The sequence below is a fragment of the Echinops telfairi genome, unplaced genomic scaffold (assembly GCF_000313985.2).
Source record: "Echinops telfairi isolate 266 unplaced genomic scaffold, ASM31398v2 ScPeMD7_7468;HRSCAF=8506_0, whole genome shotgun sequence".
Lineage (NCBI taxonomy): Eukaryota > Metazoa > Chordata > Mammalia > Afrosoricida > Tenrecidae > Echinops > Echinops telfairi.
Window position 1 is genome coordinate 9,752,993 of NW_022111369.1, and position 24,971 is coordinate 9,777,963.

General features: G+C 39.6%; 1 protein-coding gene across 1 annotated transcript in view; it reads left to right on the plus strand.

The window, feature by feature from the left end:
* DKK2 (dickkopf WNT signaling pathway inhibitor 2) overlaps positions 1 to 24,971 on the plus strand; it is a 121,576-nt gene that overhangs the window by 89,210 nt on the left and 7,395 nt on the right. Inside the window, exon 2 of the mRNA XM_004703298.2 lies at positions 23,098 to 23,248. Within this exon, the coding sequence (XP_004703355.1) occupies positions 23,098 to 23,248 (151 nt within the window). The remainder of the gene's footprint in view (positions 1 to 23,097; positions 23,249 to 24,971) is intronic.

Below are 24,971 nucleotides of genomic sequence, written 5' to 3' on the forward strand. Positions count from 1 at the left end.
TGAATTGTGATAAGATTTGTACGAGCCCCCAATAAAATGATTTAAAAAAAAAAGATTGTCAAATGATCATTACTACTTTCACTAGTTGTAATGGTACAGATTTACTAGAAACTTTTTTTTTTACAACACAGGTGAAATCAAATTTTTAATTTACAAAACTGTTTATATATACTTTTTTGTTGTTTTGTTTTCTAATTGATATATTTATTTTTTAATCATTTTATTAGGGACTCATATGACTCATCACAATCCATACATACATCAAACTTTTTATTTTTACAACCCAGGTGAAATAAAATTTTTAATTAAAAAAAGCATAAGACATATTTCACAATGTCCACAAGTCTTCACATTCAGGTCATTGTTTGTAGTGCACTTAACAAAGAGCTTGGTACTTAGTAAACAATAGTATCATCTTCAAATTCCAAGCTGGATTCACAATATCGGTGCTTTTTCATATTTGTCAAATGTTCTGTCTCTAGATGGAAATACAATAAAATGAGGTCATGTGATACTGTTTCTGTAATATAAAACAAAAGCAGATTAGTAAAAAGTACCCCATGGGGATATGGCAATTTTTTTATACTAAGTGCAACAGTTAGCTTCTTAAAAACAAAACAACTGTCTCTTTTTAAAACTAATTATCTTTGGTCTATAGCCGGGGAAGTAGAAGGCTCCAGAGCTTAAGTCTCCATGCTAACTGATGGTCAAACAGGCTTTGAATCTAGAACTCTTCAGGCCAGAGCTACTTTGACCATAGGATCTTTTCTCTTGTGTGAGCCCCAAAAACTTCTTGTACTAAAATTCCAGGTGAGTGTAAGCAATCATTTTATATTCACAATGTGATAATGCCACACCTTCCCTCGTGCCTTTGTTTGGTATACAAGCCGAGAATAACTAGAAGTCATAGCAGAATGACCACGGCTGTCATCTCTTTACCTAAAGGTGAAACGGAATCAAAAAAGCCACCCACCCATGGAGCAGAGATGTAGAAATGTGTGAATAATTTAAGTCACCTGGTATCACAGACTCTGCAGGTGTTTCTACAATATACCCTTTACCGGTAAATGGGTTCCGGGTGTTGCATTTAGTCCCAGTGTCACTGCATAAAGAAGGAAGTCTCAGACATCAAAGAAAGAAGAAAAGATGAAAGGACCCCAGCACTTTAAAACAAGACATTTTCAGCTCTGCCATTAGCTCTTTTGCAACGATCTCCTTACCCAAGCTCAAACTAAGTGACCAGGAGGGTGCACACATGGTGCTCGCAGATCTGGTGGGCAGATGTTGGAATATATGTTGGAATATATCTTACAAGCTGTCATCTATACACATGTACACACACAGACAGAGGAGGGGCCAAGGAAAATGGTTTGGGATTGTTGCTGAAATATTGGCAACAACCCCTGCACTGTTTAGATTCCAGGAAAGGGGGGATGCCCGAGGCTGTGTAGTCATTGTTCATAAAAAGATCTCGTAGGGCAAGTAGTCTAGGATGCTGACATCGAATTTGTGACTGAAGAATAGCCTATTTGTTAAAATATATGTATGCAATGCAAATTAAATAGATTGCTTCGTAATCATGTATTTGGAAGTTCTATGCAAAAGGAGCCCTCTTAAGGAACTCTGGTAATGCAACGGTTAGATGGATTCCTTTGCTGCTCGTCAAATGATTGGCAGTTGGAGACACCCAGCAGCTTGATTGGAGAAACACCTGCCTATCTGCGCCCATGACAATGTCCTGTATTGGGCAGCCCTATTTGTCACATGGGTTTCCCCTGTGTCAAAATGGACTGGAAGGCCCATGCTTGAGCCCGTTGTTCTAGCTGCTGTGTCAATGAATCTCTGAAGGATTCTCTCTCTCTCTCTCTCTTTCCCCCTAACCCTCTGCAAGCATGAGCTCCTTTTCCGAGGATCCTACTCTCTCCTGAGACAAAGCATCGGAGATGTCTTGTCACCTTCACTTCCAAAGAGAATTCTGGCGGTACTGACACAGATTTATTTTTATTTTTCTGGCTGTCCCTAATCTAGTCAATGTTCTTTGTGAACACCATAATTCAAAGGCACCCATTCTTCTTCCATCTACCTAATCATTGTCCAACTTTCACATGCACACAAGGTGCTTAAAGATGCCAGAACATGGGTCAGGAGCACCTTAGACCTCAACATGAGAGCTTTGCTTCTAACACTTTGAAGAAGTCCTATGTAACAGATTTGCTCAGTGGAATATATCCTGTGATTCCTTGCTGGTTCCTTTGGCATCACTTGTGAGTTAAAAGCAAACAGGAATCCTTGGTAATATCAGCCTTTTCTCCATTTTTTTGTGATGTCACCTATTGTTGTGTCGTGAGGGTGCATGTTTACTCTGTGTTGACCTGTAATCCATACAGTCCTTCAGACTTCTTTACTATCCGGAAGCAAGGTTTTGCTGTCTATAGATCATGAAGATGCTGATGCTGTAGTCCCCTTTCTATAGGCTAGCTTTTCAGATTACTTGCACAGCATACAACTTAAATAAGTATGGCAAGAGGATCCTACCTGATGCACACTTTTCTTGATTTTGACTACGCAATATTCTTTTTTTTTTTTTTAACCATCTGCCTCTCATTGTATTCTGTTTGAGCACATGTAAGTGTTCTCAAGGTTTCCTTCCTTTAAATCCTTATCAAACTCATTTCCACGTCCCCTTCTGAATCTTGCCTGAATCTCCGGTAGCTCCCTGTGGTTGGGTGATATTCAGCCAATTTTATAAGCATGTGATATTATTGATATTGTTATATAATTTGAAAAGTTGTGTTGGGTCACGTTTCTTTGGAATGGGTACAGATCTGGATCTTTTCTAGTCAGTTGGCCAAGTAGCTGCCTTCTAAAATTTCTGGCCTAAACCAATGAGGGCTTCCCGTGCTCCTGCGCTTCATCAGCTTGTTGGAATATTTCAGTTGGTAATTCATCATTTCCAGGGCCTTGGTTTTGGCTAAAGCTTTCAGTGTGCCTTGAACTTCTTCCTTCAGTACCATTGGTTCTTGTTCATATGCTACAGTTTGAAATGATTGCATGTTGGCTAGCTGTGTTTGGTACAGCGAGTCTGTATTCTTTGCTTCTTCTTCTGACACTTCCTGCATCATCCAAGATGTTGCCCATGGAATCTTTCAGGACTGCAACCCAAGGCTTCATTTTTTTTCTCTTGAGTTCTTGCAGTTTAAGATATGCTGTCTTTTTCCCTTTTACTTTTCTAACTCGATGTCTTTGAACGTTTCATTATATTTTAGTGTCTGCTAGAGTTTCCCTTTGAAATTTTCTGTTCAGTTATTTAACTTCATCATTTCTTCCAGTTACCTCAGCTGCTCTAAGATCAAGAGCAAAATTCATAGTGTCTTCTGACATCCACTTTGATCTTTTCTTTCAGTCATGCCTCTTTATAGACTTTTGCTTTATGATATTCTTGATGCCATTCCACAGCTCATCGGGGCTTTTGTCATTAGTGTTCGATGCACTAAATCTGCTCTTGCAATGTTCTCCACATTTGGTTGGGGGTAGACTCAGTGTCATGTTTTGACTCTTGTGGGCTTTTTTCTTTAGCTTCAACCGGAACGTATGCATGAGCAATTGATGGTCTGGTCCATGGTTGGCTCCTGGCCTGCCATTGGCTGCTGATATTGAGGTTCTCGATTGTCTCTTTCCAAAGATATAGTCAGCTTAACTTCTGATATTCCTTCTGTAGAGATCCCTATGTACAGTTGCTGTTTGTATTGTTGAAAAAAACATACTTGCAATGAAGAAGTCTTTGGTGTTGCAAAATTCTGTCATATGATCTCCAGTTTTGTTTCTATAAGCAAGACCATATTTTCCAAATGCTATCCTTTTGTCTTTGTTTCCAACCTTTGTATTCCAATTGCCAAGAACTACTTATGCAGAACAAAGATATTAGTAAATCTTAAATGTCTGCATCACTAGCTTTAGTGGTTGGTTCATACATTTAAATAATCATTGCGTTCACTGAATGTCCTTGTATGCAGATGGATGTTATTCTATCACAGACAGCATTTGAATGTAATCTCATTTCTCTTGAAAATGCTGTAGTAAACCATATGATTTTCCACTGCAAAATGGGCAATGCTAGTCCATTTCAGATCACTAAATTGTAGAATGTCTATCTGTATGCATGCCATTCCAGTTTTCACAGCTTCTCATTTTCTCAGATTCATACTTCATACATTCCAAGTCCTGATTATTATTTAATACTTACAGCTGCTTCTTTTCACTTTGAGTCATGTCTCATTAGTGGTCACAAATAAAGGTCTTAAAGGTGTACTTCTGCAGTCTTGACTTCCTCTGTGTCATTATGGGCGACCCTGCTTTGAGAAGGCAGTTCTTCTTCAGTCGTATTTTAAGTGACTTCTGAACTGAGGGGATGTGGCACTACCTTCGATAATATTCTGCTTCCATTCATGACATTTTCAGTATCTGACAATGTTTTGAGATTCTATTCCTAATGTTTTCTGTAGCCAATTCCTCTGAAGTAGACAATCTATTCTGTCTTTGTTCTAGTCTAGTAGCTATTAGCCAGTCTAGTCTAGTCTATTAGCTCAGCTGAAACCTGTTCATTTGGAGTGCTACCACCACTATTTGAAACATCACTGACATACCTTGAAGCCTCATAGCAGCACACACGCCATCGCGGTACAATAAAGTGACAGTCTAGTTAGTCTTTATTTGTCTCTAAGCTACATGACGATAAAGTGCCTGTGCATATTGTGAAATCATTTTGCAAAAGCACATTTGCAAAATATCTGTCGTTTCCAGGAGCCTGTTATTTTTAGGGTCTCATGAAAATATGTGCAGTTGGTAGAAAAAATATCCAGCAACCGTGGCATCGGTCCACAGGAAAAGTTATTTTGGCTGGTAAGATGGTAAATGCAGGAATCCATGGCTAGGGCTGAGATTATGTGTAGAGTTATTGAACCCTAGTGAAAAATGTAAAATGTTCATCTTCACCACACCCAGGTTATGCACCCAAATTCCCAGACAACTTTTGTATTATTTTCGGCAAAGCCTGTTCTCAACAAAAACCATACAGCCTGATCACTTGAAACACATTTCTGCCTTTGATTGGACATTGGTTGAGGATTTAGCAGTGAGCCAGCCAGACTTCAGGACATGGGTGTGTATTATAGCTCCATCTCTTTACATCCAAACATGTTTATCTTGCAATGGAAGGATCCCACTGCAAACATTAACAGGACCAAACACATGGATGTTAAATTAAGTTCTCCCTAGAGCTCTCTCCAAACATATGTTGGTGGTTTATAACAGAGAGAGTTAATTTGTTAAGATTTAAGAAGTTCCTTGCTTGGTAGGCAAAAGGTCTAGTTGCAGTTTCTGTTAAATATTAATGGTGCTTATTATTCTATAATCTGTAACTGGCTGATTACCCCTTTAACTGATTCATTCTGTGACACTGTGTTTTAAAGATCTGAAATTTCATTTTGGAAGGTTCTTAGAAAGTGGAATTAGACATTTGAGCAAAATGTTTGTTCTATATTAATGTTTCTATGTACGAAAGGCATTCTAATGTCTTTTGGATGCATCTTTTCAGGTTGTAAACAGCTTTCCAATTCTTATTGCTCTAGGCTTAGCAGTCTGATTTCAACGGTTCATTCTTGGCTCTCTCCAGTCATCTTAGGCGACATCCCAGGGAGAATTTGATCAGCATGCCGGAGACAATGCTGTGCTGAGGAGGGCAGATGAAAGGTCCTATATGACCAGAGCCTTGCCTTTTGATCTTCCCTCAGAAAAGAGCCTGGCTAGAGCTGGGTTTTGTCATAAAAATCACTTCATCCAATGTTAATGTGGAAACCACCTGACTTGTTTGTGTGAATAAGGTTCTGGTGATCTCACTTAAATCCAAGAAATGTTGTAGTTGGACTGTACTCCATCCCATCAGATACCTGCTGTGCCCAGGTGTGACTGGGTCTCTCCCATTCCTACAAAACAAGGAATCCAATCACTCTAGACTGTGTTGCTAGACAGCACACCAGGCTTATAAGGACTTAGAATTTTTAAATGACCAGTGACATCTTTGTCTGGACTCAAAATCTGTGTCAGCCAGGGGATATGAAAAATTTTACCTAGTATGTCTTATATCTTGCCTGTTTTTCCAGGCAATAAGTTCATATGATTTTTCTACAAATAGCAAAGATAAATACCTTAACTGGAGTTTTTTTTTCTTTAAACATTTTTCTAAGTTCTTGTTCTTGAGATCAGAACCTAAAAGACAAAACAAAACAAAACAAAACACCCGGAGTACTTCTAAAATTTAAGTGAATATGGGCATAACGCGGGGAGTTAGATAGCTGTGTACAAGACTCTTAGAGAGCATTGGAAATGGATTTTACTCAAAATCAGGAGGGCTGTCTGTCTGTGCAAGTGTGAAAACTGACTTATTTATCATGGCGGATGAGCACCGTGTTGAGCTTATTTTGTTTAGGACATTATGCAAGTTGAACAACCAATAAATGTCTTGATGGTTGCATTCCAGTTGGAAAGTGTTCTTCAATTAGTTTGTGCTGTTTGCTGTATTCCTGTGAAGATGGCAAGTCAAGAAAGGGGACCCCTTGGGAAGCATTCCATTTATGTGCCACAAAGACGTCTGCAGGTGCCCGTCATGGCTTACTCATGCTCTTGCTTCTCTGTAACAATACCACGTAGTGGGAGGTGTTCATTAGACACACTATCATAGATGACTCACCACCAGAATAATGTGTAAAGAAAAAGTGTTTTAATGGAGAGTAACTCTGGCATCATATAGTCCCAATTAGTATTCATTTTCATACCAAGATCCCAAGATAATTTCCAGAAGGTAATTAGGAAACAGGGTGAAAGACAGAATCACTGCCATATTGGCTACAAGAAAATTATTGTTGGAACACAAATAATTGGTACCGCTTAGAAACAGAGAGCCAATTTCAAATTTAAATGATTTATATATGGAAAATAGTATCAACAATAGGAATGGAATCTAAAGGAAATGGTGATATCATCGAATCTGATAGTTGAAACTCTTTGTAACCCACGGGGTAAACGGAACAATGCTTACTAGCTATTTCCTTTCTTTCTAGAAACGTGATGACCTGAGTTATAAAGCCACAGATTATAGATGGTTTATGTAGAACTCAGTTGAAGATATATATATATAATAAAGCCACAGATTACAGATGGTTTATGTAGATCCCATAGTTCAGTCACATGAAGCTGTATTGTACAATTGAATTGCTACCACAATCAGTTTCAAAACATTCTCTTCCTTTTTTTGGAGTTACTTTATTTATTGTTACATATAATTTTATGAATTACATAATGTTTTTCTCCCCTAACAGTTTTACTGGCACCTAATTCACATATCATACAATTGAACGGCCCAGTAGGTCAATCACATCAAGGGAAAAACCACCTCTTAATCTTCTAGCTCTCCTTTAAATATATATATACTATCTCCTGAAAGGCTGTCTGTGAATATTTGTGTCACTTTAAGGGAACAAAATTCTAGGTGTTGTTGTATAAAAAATTACATTTCTTATGAGTGGGAAAGATATGGAATTCTAAATATGCTCCAAAAAGTTTCCTGAGTGGTACAGTTCCCACCCAGCTACTAACTAACCTAAAGGTTGGCAATTGTAACACATCCAGTAATGCTGTGGAACCAGGCTTGGTGATCTGCTTCTCTTAATAGTCTAAGCACCAAATCCTGTTCTGGAGAATGTGAGTTTGCCGGGCATAAGGATTTACTTCATGGGAATGGGTTCAAAATGTCCAGGTCACTGGGGATAGAGAGAGGAAAGATGATTCTTGTACTTGAAGAGTTTAAAGGAGGCAGAAAAAGAATTCAGTGGACCACGTTCTATACCAGGATACAGACAAGGATGAAGTATTAGCAGGGAGCAATTGAAAAGTAACATGCAACTGAGCTGGTGGTGGTGGGTGGAGCCAGTCCAGAAGACTGCTCAGAAGTCAAGTCACTTGATGTAATCTCTGACTGGTGAGATGGAATTATTCTGATGATAAAGTGAGTTGAGGAAGGCTCCCTTGGCAGAGGGAAAACTGTTTGTGAATGCAGTCATGACAGCATTGCGGTGACTAAGCAGTAGGTAAGAAGTCCTGTATATCAGCTGGAGTATATCGTGCACATGCTGGACAGGGATCATATGCCACAGTAAAAACAAAACAAAACTAACACGATGTTTTCTGGTTATTTTGATTGTAATATAGCTTCATTCTCAGGGTTAAACAAGCACATTAAGCTAGATGGCATTTCTTATAACATTCTAAACAGAGTTCTAGATAAACTTTAGTGTTGAATATGAGGAAAGAGCTTTTTAGATGTATAGAATTACAGATTCCCCCATGCAAGGATGTGTGAAAACTGTGAAACATTTGGTTAATGCACTTGGTTCTCTTTGGCTCCCTAGACTTTCTTGCACTGGAGTTATATCGAGGCAAGATATATGGCTTCCATTCTCTGGGATCATGCCCCCCTTCTTTACTGAAATCCACATCTCTTTTCCACTCTCCCATCCCCAACTCACATTTTTACATCTCTACATTTGCTGCGAAATGTGTTGGAAGGTGAAGTCAGACACGGAGGTGTTAGGGTGTCCAACTGGATGCCCACAGCACAGAGTAGGGGCCAATAAAATATGCAGCAGAAAGTGGGGTCCCAGTCTGTAGGCAATCTCTGGGTTGGAGAAACCAGTGAGATGGATAAAATGTGACTTAACTCTGAGACATCATTTCTCTTTTACATCTAGTAACTACTTAGTTGAACTCTCCTACACTAGTGAAATTGTGCTGATCACTGTATCAAAGCAGATGACCTCAGATTGGGGAGTGGGAGTGGGGAACCAACATCTTCTCTTTGGGATTACTAATATATTAAGTACGTCATCACACAATGTCTTACAGTCTGAGGTTGCTATTTCAGCACTAGGGAACACAGCCCAAGGACTCTATCATCTGGCTCATAATTTCTGCCCTTTCCAATCCTCTCACAAAGCACTTAAAATGAACTTTTTTTTAAGATGTAGATCATACATGGATGAAGTGTTAAGCGTGCTCCCTCCTCGATGTCGGGAGATTTGGAAGAGAGCTATCTGGACCTGTACATGCACTCATTCCAAAGAAAGGTGATCATTCAGAATGTCAACATTATTGAACAGTGCCATTAATATTAAAACATGTACAATGTTGCGGAAGACAATTATGAAAACAATTGTAGCAGTACATTGACAGGGAATAGGCAGAAATTCAACACAGATTCTGAAGGAAATGTGAACAAGACATACTGATGATTTCAAATGTATCTTTACTGAAAGCAGAGAATAGCAGACTGTTTACCTGTGCTTTATTGACGATTCAAACTACGCCTTCAAGCTATGTGTATAATCGGGAATCCAGAACCGATACCAGCCACGAGGCAGTTGTTTAAATAGAACAAGGGAACACCTCATGATTTAAAATCAGAAAATATGTGTATCAGGATTGGATACTTTCGCCATGCTTATTCCACCTGTATACTGAGCAAATAATCCAATAAATCAGGCTGTATGAAACAAAATGAAACATTGGAATTGGAAGGACATTCATTAACAGCCTGCAATATGCAGATGACACAATCTCGCTTGTTGAGAGCAGAGAGAATTTGGAGCACGCACTGATGAATAGTCAGGAATACAGCCTCCAGTGTGGATCAGCCCTCACCATAAATAGAAAAAAAAATCCTCAAAACCAGACCAATAAACAACATCATGATGAACAGGGAAAATGTTGAAGTTGTCAAATATTTCGTTATATTTGGGCCACAATCAACCCCCCAGGCAAATAGCAGTGAAGAAATCAAGTGGACAAAGCTGCTGCAGAAGACTTCTTAAAGTGTTTAAAAAAAGAAAAGAAAAGATGTCACTTTGAAAACTAAACTTTGCTTGACCCAAAGCCAGGGTCTTTCCAATTGCCTCCTGTGCACAGCGAAGTCAGACAGCGCATAAGGAAGACCGCAGCAGTTATATATTGGAATGGCAGCATTGGTAAGGAAGACTAACCCTATCGTGATGTTTACAAGAACCAGCAAACTATCTTGGGTGAAGTACAACCAGACAGTTCCATGGAAGTGAGACTGGTGAGACGTGGTCTCACATGTTTTGGTCATACTATCAGGAGAGGGACCCAAAGAGGGCCATCATAGTTCATAGAGGATCAGCAATAAGAGGAACACCATCAACAAGATGTATTAACAAAGTGGCTTCCATACTGGACTCAAATAGAGCAAGGCTTAGGAGGATGACATAGAACTAGGCAGTGTTTCCTTCTGCTGAGCATAGATAGGGTCATTCTGAGCTGGAACTGACTTTAGAGGTAGCTAGCAAGGACAGGTCATAAGCCAAGAACTGATGCTTCACTTTATACCATGTTTTTCATTAGACATAAATTTCCGTTGCCTTTTTGTGTTGACACTCTCTCTTTCTTCCACATTTGGCTCGCTAGGGTGTAAGGCCAAGAGATAAGGTCATGTATGTATTAAGATATTGATAATTTTTGACTAATTATTTTTATTTTAAGTAATAACAACAATATGGTCATGCTGTTGTTATTGTCAAAACAAATCCTCTTTAAGCTGGGGCTTTCCAACCTAATTATCTTATACATTTTTTGAAATTAATGAATAGTGTAGGCATTATCATTTCATTTGGCATAATGTCAAGCACCCTTTCTGTCTGGATTCTATGTCTGTTATTATGTTAGGGACTCAGCAATTGATTCAGATCCTCTTCAAAATAGTTTTTTGTTTTTCCTTAATGTTCTTTGGAGCCTCGAGATTGTTAAACTGAGAATATAAGTATACTACTGGTGGACTGTTGCCTGATTTAGAGAGGCTTTTAAGAACTTGGGTTTCCCAAAGCCAAACATCCATATGCCTTATCAAATAAACACCCTAAATAAAATAAGGGAGCCCATATTCTTACCTGTTTGACAAGATATGTAACTAAAAGCTTAGAGATTTCTGTAGAAAAAAATTATGCTGGCAAGTGGGGTGTTAATACAACTGATTTTATGAGATGATGTCCACTTCTTTCACTTATTAACAGACATGCTAATTAAGTCAAAGCTCTGAAAATAAAGTCCTTCATCCACTTCCATTTATATCCTTTTATATCCCAGGGAGTAAACAACAACATAATGATTCTAGTCCAAGGTCCTGTAAAGGACACTGTGTTCTTCCAAATAGCAGAACAAAAGTCAGTGGCTGGATTACTTCAAGGTCTGTGTTAGAAGTATGAATCACATCCTTGTCCTACTTTTTAATCAAAGGGTTCCCTAATCAATGCAATCTTTGACTTTCACTGTTGAGAGAACCCCTTGCTCCATCTCTCTGGGTAATTGTTTGGGGCCATGCTTCTTCTCAAATAATTACTTCTCACACCAGAACACCTGGTCTTCTGGTGCAAAACTCTAATCTCATGTGAAAATGTTTTAAAAAGTTTATCAATATTTATAAAAGTTTTTAAGTATTCCATAAGTAGAAAGTAAAAGTTTTTACTTGAAAATTTGAATAGTGTGCATTGTAGTTTGTTACTTTTTCTCAAACCTCCATAACAAAGAAGAATAATATTTTAAATGGTATCTACTTCCATCAGCTGTTTCCTCAAAATGAGAATAGAATACAGAGGTTGACCTTTGAATTTTAGTCTGGCCTAATTCCTAGAGGAAATTAAAGAGAATTAGATAAGATTAATGAAGTGTTAAAATATATATATTATATACTAAATGAAACCAACCAAGACAAAAAACATTGTCTCTAATGAATAGTTGTCTGAACAATATATTATTTTCACCTATACACATATATATCCACACATGATTTTATATATATTACATATATTATTTGAATGTTGTGTCAAGAGCTTGATTCCAAAAAGGTGACATTTATAAAACAAAAAAAATTAATCAATGAACTCGAGTGTGGATGCCTACTATCTTTGGCAAGGAGTTCAGGCTCTGGGAAACACAGGTTCCTACAAGTCTTCCAGAGACAACACTCACGAGGCATAAATTAGTAATAGTGGAAGCAATAGGTTAGAGGGTAGACAGTGCTAAGTTGGGTGGGATGGAAGATAGTATAGTACAAGAGGGAGAGATATGGGGAAAGCAAACCAACGGGACACAGGGCAGGCCATTGGAACATGTGAGACGTTGTTTAAGTTGTTGAATGAAAAAATGATGATCTGATAGGAAAACCCTCACATAATTCACAACAAAAGTTTGGAAAAATTGGTAAGCGATAAGACATTAAATATTGAATTCCATGACTTACAGTAAATAATGTAATTTTAAAATCATATTCTAATAGATAATAATAATAATAAACAACTCACTGTCATTGAGCCCATGCTGCCTCAGCGTGACCCTGGGTGACATGGTGGAACTAACTGCCCTGTGAGTTTGAGAGACTGTAACTATTTATGGGAGTAGAAAGCCCCAATTTTCTTCTGAGTAGGGCTGATGGTTTCAAACTGCTGACCTTTCAAATCAAGGCCCAATGCACAAGCACTACACCACTAGGGCTTCAAATAGGTGGAACTAATAGAGGCTATAAAACAATTTTTAGAGGGTTAACATGGAAATTCAATGTTCTTCTGTTCTTAACAATCATGTCTATCTCATGGGTAAACCTGTTCTACATTTCTTGGGTAAACTTTACAGTATAACTTTACATATCTACGCACATGTTCATACAAAACTTAGATCTTCATTTTTAAACTCATGCTACTATAAGTGGAAAATGAGCCCTTTCGATACAAATGTTATAGCATTTAAAATCTTTACTCTTTGTTCACAAAAAGTATACTTACCAACTTGATCTATTCTATAATCAGAAAGATCTTTTCTAAACAGCAATTTGAAAGTATATTTAGCTGTTATATCTGTCTGGACATCAGTCTTCGAACTCTCAATGTGTTTTTCATTGGAAGAAGGAATTACTATGCTATACAAGAAATAGCAAATAATAGAAATGCATATCATCTATCTTTCACACTTGATATTGGGAAGGAGAATATTTGTTTTATCGAGGATGCAAAAAAGCTGCACTGCTATGTACTGCCAGAAAGACGCAGGTGTACACCACATGAGGATATGAGACAATCCAGCCATAATGGGTGTGTTGACAGCTCTGAGTCCACATTGTGCTCCCCCTAACGTGCACTGGTATGTTTCTTATGTATTGTACGTTACTTTTTCATATAGCTTTAGAAACGCTTAAGTCCCCCCCTGCAGCACAGTGGCTAAGTCCTTGTAGAGGAGCTGAACCTTCATGGAAGTAGTTGTTATCAGTGTGTCTCTTCCTTAGACTCAAGTTGTCAGGGAATTAATCTCCTGTGTAGACACAGGCCTATTGGGGGAGATGCTATTGTGATGATATTGCATATACACAAGACATTGTTTATTTGAGATGTAAACAGAGCATCATTAACCTTTGAAATAATTTTATAAAGCATTTCCCCCCACTCCTATTACTAGATTACTTAGAATTTATTAGAAAGAAAAACTCCTGGGCCGCATGCAGCCCTACAGAATTAGAATCTTAAAGTCAGTATACAAAGCTGTCTCTTTGAGGACTAAGGTGAGCTTGCCCTAAGCCGTGGTGTTTTCCATCACCTCATAGTCATCCAAAAAGTGGACAATGAATAAGAAAAGGAGAAGACTGAATGCCTCTGAGTTATGGTCTTGGTGAAGACTCTTGGATATGCCAGGTCTGTGGGCAGTGGAGTACTAACTGAAGAGCTGGTGTTTCAAATCTACCCAGCGCTCCTTGGGGGAATGATGAGGCTCTCTGCTACCTAAAAGATTTGCAGCCCCCAAGACCATCTATGGTATATGTTGTGCTGAGACCCACAAGGTCAGCCATTCAAAACCACCACAAGAGAAAGCTACTCGGGATTTCTAGTGTTGGACACCCCCAGTTTCAGTTCTACCCCATCTGATCGGGTGGCTATGAATTGGCATCAACTCCATGGCCGTGAGTTTGGTTTTTGGAAACCCTCCAGAGGATCATTATTAACTGGAATCAACTCAATAGCAGTGTTTTCTTATTTGTTTGTTTTAGCTTTAAGAGGAGAAAAATCTGCCTTGCAAAAACTACAACCAGAATGTTCCTTAGAAATGAGGATGGAGAGATTTTGTTCCAGGTACTTTGAACATGTGTCAGAAAAGACGTGCTTGGTGAACTCTAGTGTCAGCATGGAAGAGAAAGACTGTCAATGAAGTGGGTTGACACATTGGCTCAAACATTGCAACACTTGTGAAATTGACAGAGTACCTGGCACTGTTTCCTTCTGTCGTCCCTAAGTGACTGTGAGTTGGAAAAGTCTCAATGGAATCTAACAAGGGCAGTCGATTTTAACCGACATTAGTTTTAAGAGAAACCTCATAGAACCTTTATGAGTAGTGAAGTTAAGAAACACTGCTAAGAGGCAAGAAAAACATTTATTCATTCTATCAAGAATGAAACGGGGGCTTTTTTAAGGAAGCTCACTGAGGTCACAGCACAGGTTTGTTTGGGGGAGGCGTGATTCAAATACGAACAGAATCCTCATGTTCTTCCCATCATGTCGCCTTTCTCAAGAGTGTGAGGTCAGTAAAATGTCTGACGCCACAATGAAAACTTAATTTATACTGACAGGGAACCCTGATTTGGAAAAGGCTTTGGCATTAAAAATATCTTCCTCTGTTTGGATTAGAACAATTGTACTCAACCAGTTGCAAAATCATGAAAGGCTTTCTAATCATATATGAGTTATAAATGGCTTCTATAACTGCTGTAAAACTCCTGAGACGCTATGTTTTGAACTTGGAATAAAAATTATTCTGTGCTCTATATTCCAGATGAGGGGAAATTGGTTAAAAATAGCAAAGACTGAGGTAAACCACACCATTTATAATCTGACAGGTGCTGATGCCATAAGGAAAAGATAAATACTCTCCATTCACCTCGCCACTGAGAAGAGGAACGCATGTGTTCTCATGGGGAAGGGGGCTTATGCGCGGACAGGGCAGTCCTTAGAATGTCTTTTCTGCTTAGTGGCATACAGAGGACAGGGTGGGACCCCCAAGTTAAAGAAAACCTTGCCTTTAATTCCTTGAATCCTGGTTTCCTAAATATTAAGTGAAAATTTCTGAATACTCTGGAAAAGTTCATGGAACACTGAAAAAAAATCTTTCATTTGTACATTATGATCCAAAGAGTATTAGTAGAAATTATATTGACTCTGACTTTTCTATGAAAAGTCAAATATCTAAGCACCTTACTCGTTAAATGGAATACTTGTAGAGCACATTTAAATATTTTAATGGGGTGAACAACATGGATTGTTTTAAGGAAATCAATTTTCAGATTTTTATTTCCATGTGAGATGTTGTCTCAAAATTACCTGGCAATATGCCTGTGTTTAAAGTATTATGTAATACCATTTTATTGAAAGCCAGGGGACAAAAGGTAAAATGCTACATATTCCAAATCTTAATATTCTGCATTAGACAGAAACCTTTTGAACGATTAACTAAGGTGGAATTTCAAATATTGGTTTTAACAAAGGCATGCTTAACGGTTAGGCATTTGAAAGCTACGAGGATATTTTATTTTCTTGTCTGATCTGTCATCATCTGAAGCTGACACTTGGATCCACAGGAAAGTTCTGTCCGAACACCCAAAAGTGTGGAGATTGAAAAATAAGACAAAAATCAAATTCCCTGCTGTAGAGTTGATTCTGACTCATAGCAACGATTAATATGACAAAGGCATGCTGACAAATGTGGATATCAAATATGTAAGATTAGGTATGTCTCTCACAATTATTTTAAGAGTAATCAAACAGAACATTTGTGGGCCATTAATCTCGTTTTAAGTCTCAATCTATTTGATACCACACTTACTGTGGCTACCTATCTAGCTGAACATGCATACGTAGCTGAACTTCCCCCTGAACTTTACTATAGCTCAATCCTTGTAGGCTTATGTTTACAAATCCTCAAATATGCACGCCTAGCCTCTTGAGGTAATTATGTTGTTGCTATTAAGTGCTCTCAAGTTGGCTCCAGCCCACGGCGACCCTATGCACAACAAAACAGCACACTGCGTGCTCCTGCCCCGTCGGCATAAGCCTTACGAAACTTGAGGCCACTGATGCAGCCCCTGTGCCGATCCAGCTAGACGACGAGGGCCTTCCACTCTTTTGCTGCCCCTCCACTTTACCAGACATGATGACCTTCTCCCGGGACTGGTCTCCCCGATAATATGTCCAACGTATGTAAGACGGTACCTTGCCATCCTTGCTTCTAAAGAGCATTCTGACCTTACTTCTTCCAACACAGATTGGTCTGTCCTGTTAGCAGTTCATGGTACTTGCAATATTCTTCTCCAGCACCCCAATTCAAAGCCATTGATTGAAGTAATTGGGGAGAATGGAAGAGATTGGATTGCACATCCTGGAGCACATTAGCATACAACACAGAGCCAAATTGAGTTGCAGGTCCCCTCACCTTCCACAGGGGCCATTTCAATGTGTGATTGGAAATGACCACTCTAAAGGCAGCTTTGCTTGGACCTTTGTGGCACTACAGGTCTCCCATGTAGAATGTCAAGCTGAAGGAAATTGATCTTTTCTCTAAGAAGGTTAGTGAAGCTAACTTTACTGCGTTTGAGACCCCCATACAATTCAGTCCCCAACCCTTGCTGCTACCTCCATCCATCAACTCCCCCCAAGTGTTTTCCTCCCCACAGCTGGCTTGTCCCTGCAGGCTTTCTTCTGCCTGCCCAGCTGATGATGTTTTCCTGGCTCCAGTAAACTTCCGAAATTTCACAAGCACTGCTTGAGGGCATGAGGCATTGTCCCGATTAGAACAGCAACGAGAGAACTAGGACAGTCTTGCAAGAATCCGGATGGGTGGCCACCCCACATGCACACTTTGTGATCTTTCTCTTCTCTCTCTCTATAATTGTTTTCCTACTTCCCATCATTAAGCAGGAACAATGTCATTATTTTGAAAACCCGGGAGTAAAAAGAACGTTTAACTCCTGAACAGCTGATCGAGATACCTGTCACACGTTTTCTCCTGTCGTTGCTCTACGGAATCTTTGTTGCATTTGATGATCCCCAGGCTTTCAGTGATGAGCACTAATTGAACAATAAGAACAATGCAACCCTAAATGTAAATCTTGACTTAATAGGCCTTTTCTCCTGGTAGTTTAGAAAATAATTAAAAAGAGAAAGAGAGGCTTTATTAGCTCAAATGGTTTGCACTAACTGCATTTTGTTTTACTTTGTTCACAAGGGCATGATTTAATTATCATAGGTTACACGATCGGCTTTTGCTTATAGCTCTGATGCAGACATAAAATGTTGTCAAGAATGAGAATGAGAAAGTGTGGTTTACAGACCTGTGTTTTCTGCCAGTATGCTTTGCACCAGCTGCAGCAAAATATGCCTCCATTTGGAGGCTTCTAGAAACAAATAGTGGCCAAATGTACTTCTCTTATTCCTAAATTCAGCATGCAGGCAACCATTCAAACACTTTACCTTGGTGTGCATTCAAGTTTCACTGGTAAATGTCCTTAGTAGAGGAGAGGAAGGGAGAAGGGGGGAACTGATCACTGACACATAACCATACACCCCTCTGCGGAGGGAAGAACAACAGAAAACATGGGGGAAGGGTGACAGCGGTCTGTGTGAGGGATGAAAATAATAACAATGTACAGTCTATCAGGGGGTTATGAGGGTGGGGGAAGCGGGGGGGAAGAGCTGATACCCAAAGCTCAATAGAAAGTAGATGTTTAGAAAAGAATGAAGGCAACATATGTACAAACATGCCTGAATCAATCAATGTATGGATTACGATAGGAGTTGTATAAGCCCCAATAACATGATTTTTTTAAATGTCCTTTGTTCAAACACCGTATGCTAAGGCTAGAGAACCCATTGAGAACACAGTCATTGCCTTGGCTTAACAAACCCTCCTAGTTGTCAAAATTACTTAGCCTGTCTTGACTTCATTGCTAGGCTTTCAAATAACGGTTCTAAGTGAGCTCAGAGGAAAGGGTCTGCAGGGGCGTTCATGCTCACAGGAAGTTCTCATTTCTGGTCGACTTTCTCGTCAAGCTGCTTCAATGTGTTCACTCCTTTTTCAGTTCATGTCACGCTGCTGTGACATCGAGCGCTGCTATTTGTGGAAAACACTCTATTTTTAGGCCAATAAGGGACACATTGTTTGCTTTTTTCAGCCTGACCATTGACGGGTCTCAGAAACTGTAATTTATGAACAATCATCTTCAATCTGAAACAAAAAATCCACTGCCATCCACTTGATTCCAATTCACAGAGGCCCTCTAGGCCCGGGGAGAAGGGCTCCACATGGTTCCCAAGGCTGTCGATCTGTACAGAAGCCGACTGCCCCATCCCGCTCCTGCGAAGCAGATGGTGCTTCAAACTGCTGGCCTGTTTGTGAGCAGTCGAGCACTTTAACTACAGCTGGACCAAGACTTCTCAACTATTCTTAGGTGTTCTCAGATGAATCTGTCTCCAGATTGTGCCTGAGGCTGAGTGAAGTTGAGCATCCCTGCATGGCCATGCAGTGTAATCTCTGATGGAATAATGTCACCGTTTCGTAGCCTACAGGTGTATTAAGTTCCCCCCTTGTTCTTTTTATTGGTTCCCAGGCTCACACACACTCTCCCTGTCCCTCTGGAAGCAAGGAAGGAGTCTCTAGTTTGACTGAGCGGAGCACCTGTTTAAAGAAATGAGTGTTTACCAGAAGGTTGGTGATTGAAGTTCACCCAGAGCTGCCTCGGGGAAAACTAGGCTATGTTATCTAGTTCCCAAGAATTAGCCATTGGAAATCACATGGGAGTACATTCTACTCCAACACACAGGGCGTCATCATGAATTGGAATGGACTCACTGGAAACTATATTTCCCCCCTCCCCTGTTTACCTACAATCTAAAAGAATAAAGTGCTGTAAATACCCACCATCAATAATGTTATGGCAAGTAAAAGAAATAAACGTCTGCTTATGCACCTGTTAAAGAAGTACCTGGATAGTATCCTGTTTCTTTTGTTGTTATTAAATGAAATCTTAGAGCAAATTACCTGAACTCAGACTCTGCTGATGATGAACACCGTCATAAACTGCCGAGACCCAGGAAAGCTAAAGATTTTTTCTGTGCACATTTCTGAATGGCACTGTGGTTAGAGACTACCAGTCCTCTGAGCCTTCTTCTTACTGGTAGAGCAATTACTCATATTTCATCCAGGTTCTTCTTGACTACTCTGATCTCCCTCTCTCTCTTTTTCTCCCTCCTTCCCTCCCTCCCCTGCCGTGATAGTGTTAGGCAAACTAAAGGAATTAACGTAGAAACCATCGTCTCAAGGGCAAACTACAGAATACTCAAACTCCATTGAAAATATCTTTTTACAAAACTCTTCCCTGAAAACAACATGTTCGGTATTATTGCTGACATCACGTCAACACGATGATTGCTATTAATGGCTCACCTCCACATTGCCTCATATTTTATGTTTTCTTGCTAGTGGTATGCTAAGAGAAGCTTTATTGCTGAGTAAAGCAGTGGTGGGTATTGGTTTCTGAAGGTAAAGCATGCAACTAAATAGCACTCACTTTCTCTGAAACCTGCTTGCAATCAACTTATGTAATCCCTTCCTGAATTTATTCATATATCAAGATTGTACATTAAAGCCAGGAGTTCCATAGGCTTATATTAAGAAATTCTTTAATATAGCACTGCATTTCGAGAATAAATTTATTTTTTGAATCTTCAAAGAATCCATGCTAGTATTTATATTCTGGGATTCTGACTCATCCCAGTTCAGCATATCAAGCATTGTAGTTGTTCGTTGCCATCAGTTGATTCTGAACCATAGGGACCCCAGTGTGTGACAGAGTAGAAGAGCCCCCAGAGGATTCTCTGGGATGTATTCTTACTGGAAGCAGACCACAGGCCTTTTCTTCTGCACTATCAGGGAGTGGGGCAAAGCGTTAGCCTTTAAGTCAGCGGCCAAGAGAAAACAGTGCTAGGTAGCCACTCCAAATCCAAGTGTATCTTTCTACTGCCACTGTTTTCTTTCTTTCTTCATTTTTAGATGCATTCTTTCTCAGTGGTTACCATTTCTTGTTTAAATTCATTAAAAATTACAGTGCAGCATAAAACTTGTTTTGAGTTCCCCTCCAGGCACATCTGACTCAGGTGACCTCAGGTGCGGCAGCGTAGAACTGCAGCCCATAGGTTTTGAAAGGATGTGCTCTTTTGGAAGCGGCATGCTATGCCTCACATTGGAGATTATATTTGAACCAGTAGATACTTCAGTTTTAAAACAATTGAGGTCTTTAAAAAGCAAAAACAAACAAAAGCAAAAGCTGAATCGTGTGAATTTGTAGTCCTATTCAATGGGTCCCTGGGCGTACTGCTCCTTGTAATGCCTCAGTATCCAATGGTTTCCACTTGCATCAACTGAAAAGGGGCAGAGACACCTCCCACACGAGTCTGCAGAAATAAGCTACGACTTTTAGCAAACAACTTGATTTCTCCAGTAAACCCTACTTTTATGGATAGGGCCAAGTATTAATTAGTCCATCTCCAGAATCCCTTGTCTATTTGTTGTTTGAGCTGTAAACAGCACATGATGTTTTAGGTGTCACGTGTTTATTTCCATTCAAAGAACTTGTCCTATTTTTGAAGAACTTGTAATACTTTGTAAGACATCAAATATTTCTTGCAAAACAATTTGGTTAAATAAATGTAAATGAATCAGAAACATGTGAATTGTATTTCAATTAAAATTAATGAGTTTAACTCTGACGAGGATAAAATGCTTGGGGGGAAAAGCATGTGGTAAGGCGGGTAGTAGTGTTGGTTTTGTTTTCATCAATCCTGGAGTCTTGAAAAATGTCCTCATACCCGAATTCAGCCTCATTCTGATTCTCTTACACCTGCTATTGGAGTTGCAGACTGTACCTTCTCATTTTATAACTTTAGCTTCTTCCACATACAACGTAGACAACCAATATTGCCAATGTGCAATCACTCAAAGCACTTAGAATTTGAAGTTAGTGGTTTTGCAACATAATTATTTGGGAGTTAAGTAGTAAACGACAATGATGCTAAAAGTACAATTTACCCACAAAGAACAACATTTAAAGTTTTCAGATTCATACATCAACATCATATTTATTTCTTCTTTTTAATTGAGGGCCCCCAGGTCTAAATGAAAAGCACATGCGGTCTGAGTGTGCTTGAATATGCAGTGAATAGACAAGAGGAGAAAAGAAATTGAATGAGAGAGAGCCAGAAAGAGGTAAGGGAAGAGGAATAACCATGCCCAGAGTGAAATCATCTACTCTGATTTCAGAAATATGGAAGTTAGATTACACATGTTGTTTGAATCACAGAAATGATATCTCATGATTTTATAGTCACATCATTTGCACCTCTTCAAAATGATGACAGATAATGTACTTATGTGTTTATCTTTTAATTAAAAAAAAATACTACTCTGAAAATCAGAAAAGAAGTCAACCGAAAAAAGTCAGCAAGGGGAAAAAATCTTGCAAAGATGTCTTGTTTCCAAAAACACAAACCAAATTTGCTGCCATTGAATCGATGCTGACTCATAGCCACCCTACAGGGCAGGGTAGAACTGTCTCTGCAAGATTCCAAGACTGTAACTGTTAATGGAAGTAGATAGCCCCGCCTTTCTCCCCCAGAGCAGCTGGTGCTTTAGAACTACAGACCTTGTTGATCACAACCCAAAGCATTGCCACTCTACCACCAGGGCCCCTTTTGCATTCAGAGTACCCCAACCTCTGTGTACATTAAATGTTTGGTGTGACACTGTGATTTCTGAACTCTTAGTCTCTAAGAACAAGGACATTTTCAATGTTCCAATAATTTCCCAGAAGCAAGGTATATGCGTGACAATGTTGGAGTTGTCCTCGGACAGTACAATGCAGGAGATCAATGCACAGTGTTGGCCAGGTACCAGCTCCGCGGAAATTGCAGACCAGATCCTCGCAGAACGTTCTCCCGGTCTATTCTGAAAGTAGCTCAGCACCTAGAAAAGTATCCAACATCACAGTAACACACAGCCTTCCATCCGAGGTGGTGGCTGCATGGGAAGTGCCTGGCTGGAGAATTAAGCCCAACTCCCATTCTGCCCACTGGACTACCCATGTTCTTGCAGGAGCTTCTAGGGGTGTGATTTCTCTGTCTGTTTGTTCTCTTTTCTGCTTTCTGAGAACGTACTTTACAACTGAGATGAATATCTTCCCAGCCACTCAGATGCCTACGCCTGCTTGTTATCATGTTTGGAATGAAGGTTCCTTTGTGCCAAACATGTCATTGACTTAAACCATCCTGAAAGTAGTCCTTCTCTTTCGTAAGCAGCAATTTTGAGAAGTCACGCTGAAACATGCTTGCATGGACTTCTTGTTGTTGGCTACTACTGAATCAATTCCCACTCCCAGGGACTCCGCATGACAGAGTAACACTTAACCTACAGGATGTGCCCAGCTATCTTCTTTAAGTAAGCTAAGTTTTCCTCCAGGGGAGTTGCTGGGTAGGTTTAAATGATCAAACCTACCCACTATTTTGTTTTACCTTTCCCTCATCCTCATTTGGCAGATAAAAGTAGTGGGTAGGATCACTGTTGTGTTTGCACTTAAATCATTAGCAATACAATCATCAAATTGGATTCTGAGTCCCCAACGCCACTTGCAAAGGTTCTACAATCAACACAAATACAACATCCTAACTTCAATGTTGTGTCGATGAAAATATATGAATAGTGACAATCTTTTCTTGATATCTGTCACCATCAACAATCAAAACATACAAGATTTTAATCTAAAGGTAGCATTCCCTATGTAAGAACTCTATAGGATATACTAGCATATTGTGCTTCCAGAGGGCGGTAATAGGTTAGATGTTTCATGTATTTTCTATAGTAATTTTTCATGCGTGTTACCATTGTTCCATTGTATTACAGGCCTACCCTTGCAGCAGTGATAAGGAATGTGAAGTCGGGCGGTATTGCCACAGTCCTCACCAGGGATCGTCAGCCTGCATGGTGTGTAGGAGGAAAAAGAAGCGCTGCCATAGAGATGGCATGTGTTGCCCTGGTACCCGTTGCAATAATGGTAAAAGATCTCCCTATATATTGTTGGACCTCTTTCTTTTCAGGTTATTATTTTTAGCTGCTACGGAGTTGGTCTCAACGCATAGCAATGCCATGCACCATGTGCGATCGTACCATGGGAACTGCAGGGTTTTCCTTGGCTGGGTTTTGGAAATAGTTATCTGGGCCTCCCTAGATTGCTTTAGTCCAGAAGTTTTGCTGAAATTTGCTTGGCATCATAGAAGCAGGCAACTCTCCTCAGATCATTGTGTTGTGATTGTGCATGAGAAGCATTGACTGAAAATCTAGCCCAGATCGCCTGCATGGGAAGAGAGACATCTACATTTTCATGTAGCTCTGTATTGCACATTAGGCAATACAGACACCTGAAACATAAGAAGGCTTTTATGACTAGCTGAGTTAGATGATGGTTTGGGCACATGTAAATTCGCCTGGATTACCTCCCCTGAGCTTTGGTCCCCTTTATATTTTATGGTTTTGGTGGTTTAGTGGTTCAGTGCTTGGCTGCTAACTGAAAGATGGGCAGTTAGAACCACAGCCATTCTAAAGGAGAAATCTGCTCCTATAAAGAGTACAGCAGAGGAAGACCAATGGGCACAAATCTACTCTGCTAGATGGGGTCATTGTGAATCATAATCAACTCAATGGCACATAACAACAGCGAAAACACAGTGCTACCATTGTTGAAGTGTTGCCTACATAGAGATAAGCATTTTTTATTCTGTTAAATATATTAAAATATATTTTGATGTAAAACACATTGAATCTATTAAACACATTTATTCCATTAAATACATTAAAAACAAACAAACAAACATGCAAAGGAACTAAAGAAAGACTATGTGGCAATTTGGGAAGGCAGCTGTGAGTGGCTCTTTGAGTTTCACTTAGCCATTAAATTCACACTCTCGCAGTTATGTGGTAATGGATCCTTCCGAAAAAGGGACTGATTTGCTGTTGCACAGTCTATACATAAGCATAGCCTCCCTCAAACACAAAGGATTTACAAGCAGGCAGTAGCAAACACAAGGAAAGGCGACAGACAAAATATGATAAAAGCATTACCTCATCGCAGAAAAAGTCAGAAATATATACTCAGTTACACGAGATGAAATAAGCAAGCTCATATTTTTTCACGTGTGTTCTTTGCCCCGTGCTTAGTCTTACTGGAAATTCCTTTGACGTGAAGTAGATGAACAAGGATTTCACATTAGAGACGTTTACAGTCGCAACTAGTATTGCAAGGCTCACTGATCAGGAGAGTGTGGATCCTGAGGCTAAATCTCTGGTCTGATCCGATCATTTATAAAGAAGAATGAACAAAAACAATGGTCATCGAGTCTGTTCGGATTCACGGTGACCCTATGTGTGCTCGAGTAGAATTGCGTATTCCATAGGGTTTTTGTTGTTTTACAATTAATGTAGTATTCCCGCCCCCCCATGTCTTAGTACTGCTGATATGTTTCCAGTAACCCAGGAAACGTGGTTTTGTTTTCATTCCTCTTTTTTTATCCAAGGGCACTTGGTCTAGGCAGAGTCAAGGTCCACATCAAACAAGCTGCTTCCAAAGTTAAGCTACGTTGTACTCAATCCCAACAAATCAATAAAGGAGTAGAGGCACCAACAAATGACTGGATGAGCAAATGAGAGAATAAATAAATGACTTCATGCCTCCCAGCAGCGCACTACTTGAATAGATCCCAGACTTCATAGAATGTAATTCT